Below are 13,987 nucleotides of genomic sequence, written 5' to 3'. Positions count from 1 at the left end.
TTGCATTCGTTTAACTTACATATTGTGTAAATGTTGGGTTCATGATCAGTTAGTCGGAGACATGAACACAGAATTCAATGGATGTTCTTCTCAGTGGGGCTTTTTTTATTATATGCATGCTGTCTCTATCCTTTTTCTTTCTCCACATAACCAATCACCACACGATAAACGTCTTTGTGAAATTAAAACTAGCAATAAACTTAGACCACAGAGTGTCCAGAACTTTAAAAAAAATCTTTGTTATACATGTTTAATTATGCCATCCATTCAGGATTGCACCCATCCCAGCAAGCATTGTGTGCAAGGCAGGAGCAAATCCTGAATGAGGCGCCAGCACATCGCAGGGTGAATACGAGCAACACATACATTAGCAGGGCCAATATAGCACAACAAACCCCACATCGTACATAACTTTGAAAGGAAACTGAAGCACATTGAGTAAACCCACCAGAAAAACATGCAAATTCAAGGTAGGGAACAACCAGGACCCCCTTGCTGCGAGGCCACATGATTAATACATTCTTTAATGCATTTCATCATGAAAATTAAATCAAGTATTTATCTTAGCATTCTAAATGTTCAGGGAGCAGGAATATCATGAAATTAATGTACTGTGTGTGGCGAGTGTTGCCTGCGCCTCCTCTTAGTGCAAAAGGAAGTCAGTTTAAGAAGCACATAGTGATTAACATGGCTTGGGGAGCACTTAACACAAAGCATTTAATGTGCTACATAACTTATGACGGAGTTTGAGAAAATCTAGTAAATTAAATATTCATTTCAATGAATAATAATCAATAATTTCAAATTACGAGAATAAAGTCAGCATGTCGACTTTATTTTCGACATTTACACTTTATTCTCGCCGTTTACGTCGAGATTAAAGTTGACATTTCCACTTTATTCTCATAGTTTATTTTGTTATTAAAGTAGAATGTCATAAACTAAACTTCATCCTAAAATCAATGTTTAATCTACTAGATACTAGTACTCTTTGGGATGTCAACAAAAGTGCACTTTAATTACCAAATTTACAGAGTGCGCAACAACAACTTTAACACAACCTTGCAACTCCATCACTTGAGATGTGTAAACCTATCTAGAGGACAATTTTCTTGAAAGTAGTCTTTAGAATGGATTGGAATGTGGGAATGGAAAGACTGAAGCCACTCCTGAGATCTGCATGTCTTTTATATGTGAATTTACTTTCCATTCTTAGGTGTCTGGTAGATTGAAACCATTCTATTAGTAGCATATTTCAGCATACCAAGATACAAAACCTACATTTGGGCCTTGTCTGATCATAGCACCAACTTAGATATGTCTACTGTGCTTATGTTGATTTTGCTCTAATTTTTCTCCAAAAATGTAGTACAGCAAATCAAAACACTTTACTTTAATAGTAGTTAGTCATTATGAATCAATTACTATAAATTACTGTTAATTTTAGAGCAATGACTTGATCAGGTCAGTGTCTTGGTATCTGCATTTTCCACTTAAAATTGAAAGAACCAACTGTTTCTCAACAGATTTTTTCATATTTTATGTAATGAATTGGTTACAACATTTAATCAATATTAGCAACACTATATTACAAAGTCAGTTTGAAACAATATTTAGAAAAATTGTTTAAGAGTATTGAGAACTTCTTTGTTTTATTATAAGAAAGGATGATAGATCATTATAAGGATTGAATTATGAATTTGATGCATGTTCCAGAAAGTTTCCTCTTATGTTTGTTGGTAACTAGTTTACTTTATATGAACACCTTCCTACATTTATTTATATTTAACTAAACATCACATCCAGAAAAATACATATGAAAGCTGGTGGATGGACTTTCAAATTCAGCATGAACGAAAAAAATGTTTTCCTTCATTAAAATGTTATGCATTACATCCGATAATGTAACATCTTTCCTTTATATTCAAAACAATTTAATAACTCCTTAAGAATGACTTACTTGAAAAGACCTCTGACATTTTTAACTTTTGCTTGCATATTTAACATGCTGTAGTACATTCTTAGAAGAAAAGATGAAGTATGTTCTAAATGCAAACTAGTATTTGACACAAAGTAGAATAAAAAATATTTAAACAAAGAAAAAAAAAGTAACAGCAAGCTATTTTATTTAAAAAACAAACAAAAAAAACTAAACCGTAAACTCACCTGTTGTCAGTACTGTGAGCTGGAAAATGAGGATATAATGCACAAAGCAGAGCAGCAATAGCAGAATTGGAAGTGCTCAGTGTGTATCTGCATAAACATATAGATAAAGACAAATGCATTTTAATCTTATAAAGACAATAGTAATAAAAAACAGCAGTGTACGTCCATTCTAAACAAGTAAAATTTAATATAACATTCTTCAATTTGCTTAATTTGATTCTGGGTTGCAGCAGCATTTGGTGCATGGCACAAACCAGTGCAGGACAGGATGCCAGTCCACCACACGCGTAACATTAAAATTACAAAAACATATAGCTACAGTGTCAAATGGTAAATGCTGCATGTTTAACTTCATGCTATGTTCAATTTTCACGAAATGTTTGTAGTATTCAAAAAATATCTCATTTATTGAACACTAGCAAAATACCCGCGCTTCGCAGCGGAGAAGTAGTGTGTTAAAGAAGCAATGAAAAGAAAAGGAAACATTTTGAAAATAACGTAACATGATTGTCAATGTAATTGTTTTGTCACTGTTGTGAGTGATGAGTGTTGCTGTCATATATATAAATATATATATATATATTTACACACACACACATAAACATATATATATACATATCTATACATATACACATATATATACACACACACACATATACATACATATATATACATATACATACATATCTACATATATACACACACAGCTATTTCGTATCAGTGCAATACGCTGCTTGTTAAAATGGATGACTCCGCTCTTACGTGCAAGTCTGCGTGGATATTATGAACTATCGATTTGTTCAAGTTCTATTTAAATTTTAAATAGAAGGAATTTTTATTTAGTCGACAGAAATATCTTTGGTAGGAATGGTAAAACAGACAGGAATATTATTCGTGAATAAATCAACTCAAACCTTAAACAACTTATAATATTTTGCTCTCCATAAAAATATATCCTGTCTAAATTATACAAGTTAGAAATAAAGTAAGCGTTAAAAGAACAAACATTCAAATTTCTTTACTCTTATGTAATTTTATATAAAAATAAACTTAGATTTTAAATATCCCAAAAGATTTTGCTCTCCATAAAAATATATCCTGTCAAAATTATACAAATTCAAATATGAACATGCTGCATAACAAAACCTGGAAATATAAATAAAATGTGTTCCTTTCAGCAATAACAAATCAAATCATTCAGTTGTCTTTGCTCATATGTCATTTTAGAGCTGGACGCCTGGCATCTTTTTTGGCAACAAGTTCGTTTCTGTTTGGTGTGAGGTTCTGTGTTGTGGAGATTCTCAGGATGGATTGCAGGTGCTCATCAGTGAGGCGACTCCTGTGTGCTGTTTTGTTAGTCTTTATCACTGAGAAGAGCTTCTCACACAGATATGTGCTACCAAACATGCACAAGGTTCGAGCCGCATGTAGACGGACTTTTTGTTCTTCAAAGTCACCAAAGCGCCGTGCAAACTCAGTGCGCTCAGTTTATCAGCAAAGTGCGATTTGGGAACACCGTAGTGATGACTTGGTTTAACATTACTTGGCAACAGGGAAAGTGGGGCAAATTGCACTGGTGCATTTGTGTCTCCCATAAAAGCAGCTTCACTTGAAATCACTTTGTGATTGTGCACGGGTAAAACGTCCGCTGAAGTGTCAGATTCTTATTTAATTCTTCTGCTTTCTGTATCTTCTGCATTGCATTCAGGTTACCCTGATGTTTTGTCTCATAGTGCCGTCTTAGATTAAATTCTGTAATTACAGCCACATTAGCTCCACAAATGAGACACGGGTTCAGTAAACATATACTCAGCCTCCCATCGGTTTTTAAAGGCTCTATTTTCAGAATCAACTTTTCTCTTCAGCATCGTGTGAGCTAGCTTCGCAATAACTTGCAGCATCATAAGCTAGACTTGATTAACGCAGTAAGTGTTCGGCAAGGCAGCTGAAGCGCTGCATTATGGGATCTGTAGTTTATTGTGTTACCAGCGCTTCATATACCGGGCCATTAATAACAATAATACAGTATATAAAATGATCTCGGGCGGATATAATTACGCCGGGCGGATGTGGCCCCGCCCTTGAGTTTGACACATATGGACTAAATAGAACTTGAAAATATATATTTTTTAAATGTGATCGCGCAATTCAGATAGAGTTGGCAAGACTACAGCCTGCATGCCTCAATAAGTCATCCTCCCCTGCTCTTACTTTTTACCGTTCATCTAATGAATACACTGAGTATGGCTTTACCAAAACAATCATTGATGGCGAATAAAGTATCCATTATTCGAGTATGTAGATCGGGAGATATATATATATATATATATATACATATATATATACCCGTATCAGCGAGAAGTAGTGTGTTAAAAAGCTAGAAAAGAAAAGGGAACATTTTAAAAATAGCGTAACATGACTGTCAATATACAGTATTTGTTTTGTGAGTGTTACTGAGTGTTGCTGTCATCAAGGATTTGATTATCATTATTTCTTTCAATCAGGTTCGTATTTGTAGGATGTGTTGTGTTCAAGTTACATTCCGTGTTTGTCAATCGTTGTAAAGATGACAGGTTTCATTCATCGATTCGTTTCTTACTGCATCAATAAACAGCTCGTCTTCTTCTTTATCTGAGACCTGACACACTGCATGCACGGGTTTTTTACACTGTCTTCCTTTAGCGGGACATTGACTTTTTCCACGTGTGCTTTGTTTCGCAGTAGCTGGATTTATGAATATGCTTGTATGTATCAGGCGCTTCATATTTTTGCTGCCTTTTCAATTGTGTAATTCGGTTTTGTTCAGCTCTTTGGAACTGTTGCTTTTATCTGTGCACTGCGTCAGTTCCGTGAGCCACTCGGTGTACATGCATCGAAGGTTCCCAGCTGTGCTGGTGCCATCTCGTGCTATGTCCATGGCTGTATTTAATGTTACCTTAGTCCTGGCACTTAAAACTTTCTCTCGCAGTTTCGCTGAGTTTGTACCAAACACCACCCTGACCATCTCATCTTCCTCTGCATAAGCACAGTCCTTCACCCGTGAATATTTAGTGGAGTTTGCTATTGGATTGCGCTGACGGACGGCCTTATATGGGCAGGCACTAAATTACAAACGCCAGCGGCAGCCTGTCTATGAACTTAATTTAAAGTGTAGGTTTACATCGTGCTTTGTTTCGAAGTAGCAGAACTCATGAATATGGTTGTATATGTCACTTTCGCCGCTTCTTATTGTTTAGCTGCCTTCTCAATTATATAATGCATGTTTTCTTCAGCGCTTTTTGGAGGTCTTCCTGGTTTTCTATGTACTGCGTGATTACGTGAAGGCGTGATGATGTCACACGAAACTCCGCCCCCGGCGTTCAAGCTCATCTCCATTACAGTAAATGGAGAAAAACAGCTTCCAGTTATGACCATTACGCGTAGAATTTCGATATAAAACCTGCCCAACTTTTGTAAGGAAGCTGTAAGGAATGAACCTGCCAAATTTCAGCCTTCCACCCACACGGGAAGTTGGAGAATTAGTGATGAGTCAGTGAGTGAGTGAGTGAGTGAGTGAGGGCTTTGCCTTTTATTAGTATAGATTAAAGCATATACAGGAAACTAAGCAGATACTCAACATTCATGTTTATTATGTATTTATTTACCAAGTCATAGAAACAAAGGTAAAAAAAGGTGATTAAATATCATTGTGCTTCAGTTTATCACTGTAAAAATGTTAGCAAAATGTTAATGCATTTTCTAAAACAAATGTATTAGAGCTTTTCTAAACCGAGTAAATTCTGTTTAATTGCATTGACATGTGAAAATTATTGCTTTTGAAACTCAAATATCTTATTTAATTCAATTAAAGAAAAATAATTTATGGGAAGAAAACAATTTTTTTCTCATTGTCCATAATAGGAAAGTAACCACGTAACTGGACTAGACGTGCAATATATATATATTTTTTTTTTAATACAAGTAAAGATTTTAGTTCATTTGTAGAAAAAAAATATTACTGCCCCACAAGAGTTTTGGCTTCACACACAGTTTTGCAAAGCTGAAAGTAAGGTTATTATTCCTAGTGAATTTGGGGCTTTTCATTTTTTGGGGGATAGAGGAACAAGCAAGACTCCTCTCCTGTCATTACCTAGCAATCACTCTTTCCTGTATCTTCATTCCTGCAGGATAAGACCTGCACTCTCCATGAAGGGGGAGGAAAAAAAATTCCTTAGAATCAAGTCTGACTTATATAAAAAAGAAAATAATCTTACATACAATCAAGTCAAATTTAACAAACCAGAATTCAATTCCCACCCGAGAGAAAGAGAGGGGAGCCAACAGCAAATCTTAACAAAGAAGGGAGAATACAGTTAGGCCCATAAATATTTGGACAAAGACAACTTTTTTCTAATTTTGGTTTTGTACATTACCACAATGAATTTTAAATGAAATAACACAGATGCAGTTGAAGTGCAGAATTTCAGCTTTAATTCAGTGGGGTGAACTAAACGATTGTATAAAAATGTGAGGCAACTAAAGCATTTTTTAACACAATCCCTTCATTTCAGGCGCTCAAAAGTAATTGGACAATTGACTCAAAGGCTATTTCATGGGCAGGTGTGGGCAAGCCCGTCGTTATGTCATTATCAATTAAGCAGATAAAAGGCCTGGAGTTGATTTGAGGTGTGGTGCTTGCATGTGGAAGATTTTTGCTGTGAACAGACAAAGGAGCTCTCCATGCAGGTGAAAGAAGCCATCCTTAAGCTGCGAAAACAGAAAAAACCCATCCAAGAAATTGCTACAATATTACGAGTGGCAAAATCTACAGTTTGGTACATCCTGAAAAAGAAAGCAAGCACTGGTAAACTCAGCAACGCAAAAAGACCTGGAACTCCACGGAATACAACAGTGGTGGATGATCGCAGAATCATTTCCATGGTGAAGAGAAATCCCTTCACAACAGCCAACCAAGTGAACAACACTCTCCAGGGGGTAGGCGTATCGATATCCAAGTCTACCATAAAGAGAAGACTGCATGAAAGTAAATATAAAGGGTGCATTGCAAGGTGCAAGCCACTCATAAGCCTCAAGAATAGAAAGGCTAGATTGGACTTTGCTAAAAAACATCTAAAAAAATCCAGCACAGTTCTGGAAAAACATTCTTTGGACAGATGAAACCAAGATCAACCTCTACCAGAATGATGGCAAGAAAAAAGTATGGAGAAGGCGTGGAACATCTCATTACCCAAAGCATACCACATCATCTGTAAAATACGGTGGAGGCAGTGTGATTGTTTGGGCGTGCATGGCTGCCAGTGGCACTGGGACACTAGTGTTTATTGATGATGTGACACAGGACGGAAACAGACGAATGAATTCTGAGGTGTTCAGAGACATACTGTCTGCTCAAATCCAGCTAAATGCAGTCAAATTGATTGGGCGGCGTTTCATGATACAGCAAAGAAGTGGAAAATTCTTGAATGGCCAAGTCAGTCATCTGATCTTAACCCAATTCAGCATGCATTTCACTTGTTGAAGACTAAACTTCGGAAAGAAAGGCCCACAAAAAGCCAGCAACTGAAAGCCACTTCAGTAAAGGCCTGGCAGAGCATTAAAAAGGAGGAAACCCAGCATGAGTTCAAGACTTCAGGCTGTCATTGCCAGCAAAGGGTTTTCAACCAAGTATTAGAAATGAACATTTTATTTCCAGTTATTTAATTTGTCCAATTACTTTTGAGCCCCTGAAATAAAGGGACTGTGTTTAAAAAAAAATGCTTTAGTTGCCTCACATTTTTATGCAATGTTTTTGTTCAACCCACTGAATTAAATCTGAAAGGCTGCACTTCAACTGCATCTAAGTTGTTTAATTTAAAGTTCATTGTGGTAATGTACAGAACCAAAATTAGAAAAAAGTTGTCTCTGTCCAAATATTTATGGACCTAACTGTATCCTTATCCCCAATATAAGTGATTATTCTTAAATTTTATTAATTAGATCTTGCCATTTTTTTACATTTTTGAACAGATCATCTAAGTGGGAATTATTTTTTTTTCCAATTTCAAAAAGTATAGAACATCAGATACCCAATGACTTATTAAAGGTGAGTTGGGGTTCTTCCAGTTGAGCAAGAAAAGTCTACGTGCTAGTAGTGTGCTATAGGCAATTACAATCAATTTGTCCTTCTCCACTATAAGCCCATCCAGGAGTACATCAAACACAGCTGTTAATGGGTTAGGAATGATTCTGACACCAAGGCTGTCTGAAAGGTATTCAAAGATTTTTGTCCAGAGTGATGTTAATTTGGTGCACGCTCAACACATGTGGCCAAGTGCAGCTAGAGCTAGATTACAATGTTCACAGGTTGAATCTTGCCCTGGATACATTTTGGACAATTTTATACAAGATAAAGGTGATTGATAAAAGATTTTAAACTGAATAACTGAATGCTTTGCACATATGAAGCTAGAGTGTATTCTGTGCATGGCTGCCATCTGCTCCTTTTCCAAGATATTAATTGAAAGATCCTTTCCCCGACATACCCTGGGATCTTTGGAAGAAGGGACTTTAATATGTTTTTTATATATTATTGAGATGCTGTCCGAGTGTTCAAGACTGATCAGCATTTCTTCTGGACTAAAAATAGGTGGGAGGTAAGGAAAATTGAGCAGGTTCCTTTTAGCAAAGTTTCTAATTTGCAAATAGTGGAAGAACTGTGTTAATGGGAATTTAAATTTAAAGTGAAATTGTTTAAAGGATGCAAAAGCATTATTTATATAGAATTCTCTAAGTGTTTAAATCCCAGATGTTTTCCAAATATTAAATACTGTGTAGTTTTAAGAGGGTAGAAAAATATGATTGTCATGTTGAGGTGCAATAGATAAAAACTTCTCTGTCTTAAAGTGCATCTTGCATTGGTTCTATATTCAGAGTAATTGGTGAACATTTGGATTATTAGTATATCTAAGATAATTTGTATTTACCGGGGCACAAAGTAGTCACATGAAGTACAGCAAGATTTTATTTCTATTGCAGACCAGGCAAGTTTCTACATTTAATATATCCAGTTTGGTCTTATGATATTACAGAGGGAAGCACTTTCTCAATTCTTTTAGTTAGAATTTTGGAGAGTATCTTATCATTATTATTAAGAAGTGAAACTGATCTGTATGATGTCAACTGTAATAAATCCTTATTTTTCTTTTGAAAGACAGTAATTAATGCCTGGCATTTGGCCAATCCTCAGCACTAAGAGTATCTTCTGTGGCATTTGTAATGCATCAAAACTCATTACATTTTGTCTTGTCTTCTTTAAACTAAGTGGAATACAAGAACTTATAGTACTCCCTAAATGCGTTCGTTATATTTCTATGGTCAATAATTTTAACTCCAATTGTGTTGGTAATTTCTGTTATTGAGTTGTAAACGTTCTGGCTGGTGGATTTGTTGAGCTAAGATCTTATTAGCTTTCTCTTCGTGCTCATAGTAATGATGTCACAATTTAAATATGAGCTGTTACATTTCTTTTGTTGTCAAGAGGTTAAATTCTGATTGTAAAACTTGTCTTTGTCTGTAAAGGAGACGTGCTGCATTCTTGATCAATTCCGGTAATTTCACTGATTAATGCCTTTGTCTCCTATTTATTGATGTGGGATAGATATATGTGAAGATATGAAATAATCTGTCCTCTTAAAAAAGCCTTCAGAGGTTCTCAGATTATTCCTGCTGAGACCTGAAATAATGCACTTTTTTCTAAACAAATAATCAATTTGCTAGTAGATGAATTCTGTATAGTTCTCATATGCTAATAACATTGGGTTAAGATGCCAGCTATGAAATGAGTTTGTAGGGCATAATGATTTAAGCTCCATGATCAGAGGGGCATGATAAGAGATAATGTCTAACTTGCAAAATTTGATAGTTGGCAGTAAATTATTATATATAAAAAATAATTCTTGAGTAAAGAATAATTTTCGTGAGAAAAAGGGATATGCTCTTGAGTTAGGATTTAAAAATCTCAATGGATTTGATTAAGTTGTTATCCACAACAAACTGTGAGGTTATTTTGCAGTATTAAATGTGTTATTTCCACTGTAGTTGACGACCTATCTAAGTATGGATTGAAAACACAATTTAAGACCATGGCCATTATAGTTTTGTTAGTGATCATATTAGGAGTACATGCAAATACATTTTTGGAAAAATTCTCTTATCATACATTTCAGAACAAAATGTCTTATTATCCACATGGCATTTACAATAGACTTATTAGGTGAGAAAATACTTTTTTCTCTTGAGATCATAACTGAGCCCTCTGACATTCCAACTCACAAAGTTTACTGTTTTGTCAATAGCTTTAACCAAGGTATCATATTATCGCCAGGTATTATGGCTAAGGAGCCTATTATTGTGCAGGCACTTACAGTTGTGCGTTTTGGTCTATTTGAAGCCATTTTCTCCAGAAAATAAGAGAAAACTATGCTCAATGATGGTCTGCTACTCTTTGTATGGTGATACGCCATGCATGTTTGAGAGACTTATAGTTGTTTATGCCCCCTCAGATGTGTCTCGTTATATTCATATATGGACATCTATGTATCAGTGCAGATGTCACATTCACTTGCAGATATTTGCTGTTGTTTTGTGAATATGTGAGAGCACGCAATAAAAAAAAACCCAAAACAGAACAGCGGTGTAATGCTGTTTCCAATTTTCAGCCTGTAGCTCACGTTTGCTCGATTTGAGAAAAGGTTCATCTCATTGGTTGAAATCTATTGTTCGGGTCCTCTGATTGATGCATAACACCTGGGTATTTCTTATACAGAATAATTACTATGATTTTTTCAAATATTTTTGTGACAATTTACACTAAATCATATTCAAATGTGTGCATTATTTATAGTTGGAAACTCTTACAGACAGGAAATAACTATTATTCTTGTGTCTATGGCACAAATTTTACAAGAAATGAAATGCCATTTATTTTACAAATGTTTTTGCAATGTGAAATGCTGAGTTTCGCGGTGAATTCAATTTTGTGCAAATTGTTTCTTTCATCACTAACTGCACATATAACACTGTGAAGTTGCAGCATGCTCTTAGCTAATAATTAAAATAACTTAAGGAAAAATGTTTGCTAGCTGAAACTTGGGAGCAGCAAGGTGGAATATATGTAGACATGCAATAACTGCACTTCAAGGTGCAAAAATCAGAGACAGGTTGAAGGTTTCCTTGGTGAAAATTCAATGCATATCAACTGCTTTATCTAGACACTAGGTCTAATACGATAATCACCACTAACTCACTAGCAAATATTAATGCAATGAGAATAACATTAGTAGCAACTTCTAATTAACACAGTGTCCTAAAAATACTTTTAAATACCATTTTAATTCACATAAGAGACTTGGTAGGTGTGTACATACAGTGCATTCACAAAGTATTTAGCCCCTCACTTTCTGCACACTTTGTGTTGTAAATTTAAATTTTAAACATATAAATTATTTTTTTTCCCAGCACTCCAAATTCATCCATCCATCCTCTTCCGCTTATCCGAGGTTGGGTCGCGGGGGCAGCAGCTTAAGCAGAGAGGCCCAGACTTCCCTCTCCCCGGCCACTTCTTCCAGCTCTTCCGGGAGAATCCCAAGACGTTCCCAGGCCAGCCGGGAGACATAGTCCCTCCAGCGTGTCCTGGGTCTTCCCCGGGGCCTCCTCCCGGTTGGGCGTGCCGAACACCTCACCAGGGAGGCGCCCAGGAGGCATCCTGATCAGATGCCGAGCCACCTCATCTGACTCCTCTCGATGCGGAGGAGCAGCGGCTCTACTCTGAGCCCCTCCCGGATGACTGAGCTTCTCACCCTATCTTTAAGGGAAAGCCCAGACACCCTGCGGAGGAAACTCATTTCAGCCGCTTGTATTCGCGATCTCATTCTTTCGGTCACTACCCATAGCGCATGACCATAGGTGAGGGTAGGAGCGTAGATCGACTGGTAAATTGAGAGCTTTGCCTTACGGCTCAGCTCCTTTTCACCACGACAGACCGATGCAGAGCCGCATCACTGCGGATGCCGCACCGATCCGCCTGTCGATCTCAGCTCCATTCTTCCCTCACTCGTGAACAAGACCCCGAGATACTTGAACTCCTCCACTTGGGGCAGGATCTCTCCCCAACCCTGAGAGGGCACTCCACCCTTTTCGGCTGAGGACCATGCTCGGATTTGGAGGTGCTGATTCTCATCCCAGCTGCTTCACACTCAGCTGCGAACCGATCCAGAGAGAGCTGATGAAGCAAACAGGACAACATCATCTGCAAAAAGCAGTGACCCAATCCTGAGTCCACCAAACCGGACCCCTTCAACACCCTGGCTGCGCCTAGAAATTCTGTCCATAAAAGTTATGAACAGAATCGGTGACAAAGGGCAGCCCTGGCGGAGTCCAACTCTCACTGGAAGCGGGCTCGACTTACTGCGGCAATGCGGACCAAGCTCTGACACGGTTGTACAGAGACCGAACAGCTCTTATCAGGGGTCCGGTACCCCATACTCCCGAGCACCCCCACAGGATTCCCGAGGGACACGGTCGAATGCCTTTTCCAAGTCCACAAAACACATGTAGACCGGTGGGCAAACTCCCATGCACCCTCAGGACTCTGCTAAGGGTGAAGAGCTGGTCCACTGTTCGCGACCAGGGCGAAAACCACACTGTTCCTCCTGAATCCGAGGTTGACTATCCGACGGACCCTCCTCTCCAGAACCCCGAATAGACTTTTCCAGGGAGGCTGAGGAGTGTGATCCCTCTATAGTTGGAACACACCCTCCGGTCCCCTTTTAAAGAGGGGACCACCACCCCGGTCTGCCAATCCAGAGGCACTGTCCCGATGTCCATGCGATGTTGCAGAGGCGTGTCAACCAAGACAGTCCTACAACATCCAGAGCCTTAAGGAACTCGGGGTATCTCATCCACCCCGGGGCCCTGCCACCAAGGAGTTTTTTGACCACCTCGGTGACTTCCGTCCCAGAGATGGGAGAGCCCACCTCAGAGTCCCCAGGCTCTGCTTCCTCATTGGAAGGCATGTTAGTGGGATTGAGGAGGTCTTGAAGTACTCCTCCCACCGACCCTAGCGTCGAAGTGAGGTCAGCAGCGCACCATCCCCACCATATACGGTGTTGACACTGCACTGCTTCCCCTCCTGAGACGCGGACGGTGGACCAGAATCTCCTCGAAGCCGTCCGAAAGTCGTTCTCCATGGCCTCTCCAAACTCCTCCCATGCCCGAGATTTTGCCTCAGCAACAACCGAAGCGCGTTCGCTTGGCCTGCGGTACCTATCAGCTGCCTCCAGAGACCCACAGGACAAAAAGTCCTATAGGACTCCTTCTTCAGCTTGACGGCATCCCTCACGCGGTGTCCACCAACGGGTTGGGGATTGCCGCCACGACAGGCACCGACCACCTTGCGGCCACAGCTCCGGTCAGCCGCCTCAACAATAGAGGCACGGAACATGGCCCATTGGACTCAATGTCCCCACCTCCCTCGGGGCGTGGTTGAAGTTCTGCCGGAGGTGGGAGTTGAAGCTACTTCTGATAGGGGACTCTGCCAGCCATTCCCAGCAGACCCTCACAACACGTTTGGGCCTACCAGGTCTGACCGGCATCTTCCCCCACCATCAAAGCCAACCAGGTGGTGATCAGTTGACAGCTCCGCCCCTCTCTTCACTCGAGTGTCCAATACATATGGCCCAAGTCCGGCGACGACCACAAAGTCGATCATCGACCTGAGGCCTAGGGTGTCCTGGTGCCAAGTGCACATATGAACACCCTTATGCTTGAACATGGTGTTCGTTAT

General features: G+C 38.9%; 1 protein-coding gene across 2 annotated transcripts in view; it reads right to left on the bottom strand.

The window, feature by feature from the left end:
* The window catches only part of anapc1 (anaphase promoting complex subunit 1), a 260,906-nt gene that overhangs the window by 28,618 nt on the left and 218,301 nt on the right, over nucleotides 1-13,987 (bottom strand). For both annotated transcript variants that reach the window (XM_039748373.1, XM_039748374.1), the window contains exon 39: nucleotides 2,167-2,253. In XM_039748373.1, the coding sequence (XP_039604307.1) occupies nucleotides 2,167-2,253 (87 nt within the window). The remainder of the gene's footprint in view (nucleotides 1-2,166; nucleotides 2,254-13,987) is intronic.

The sequence above is a fragment of the Polypterus senegalus genome, chromosome 3 (genome assembly GCF_016835505.1).
Source record: "Polypterus senegalus isolate Bchr_013 chromosome 3, ASM1683550v1, whole genome shotgun sequence".
NCBI lineage: Eukaryota > Metazoa > Chordata > Cladistia > Polypteriformes > Polypteridae > Polypterus > Polypterus senegalus.
The sequence above is the reverse complement of the archived record's forward strand: the minus strand, read 5'-3'. Positions and strand labels throughout refer to the sequence as shown.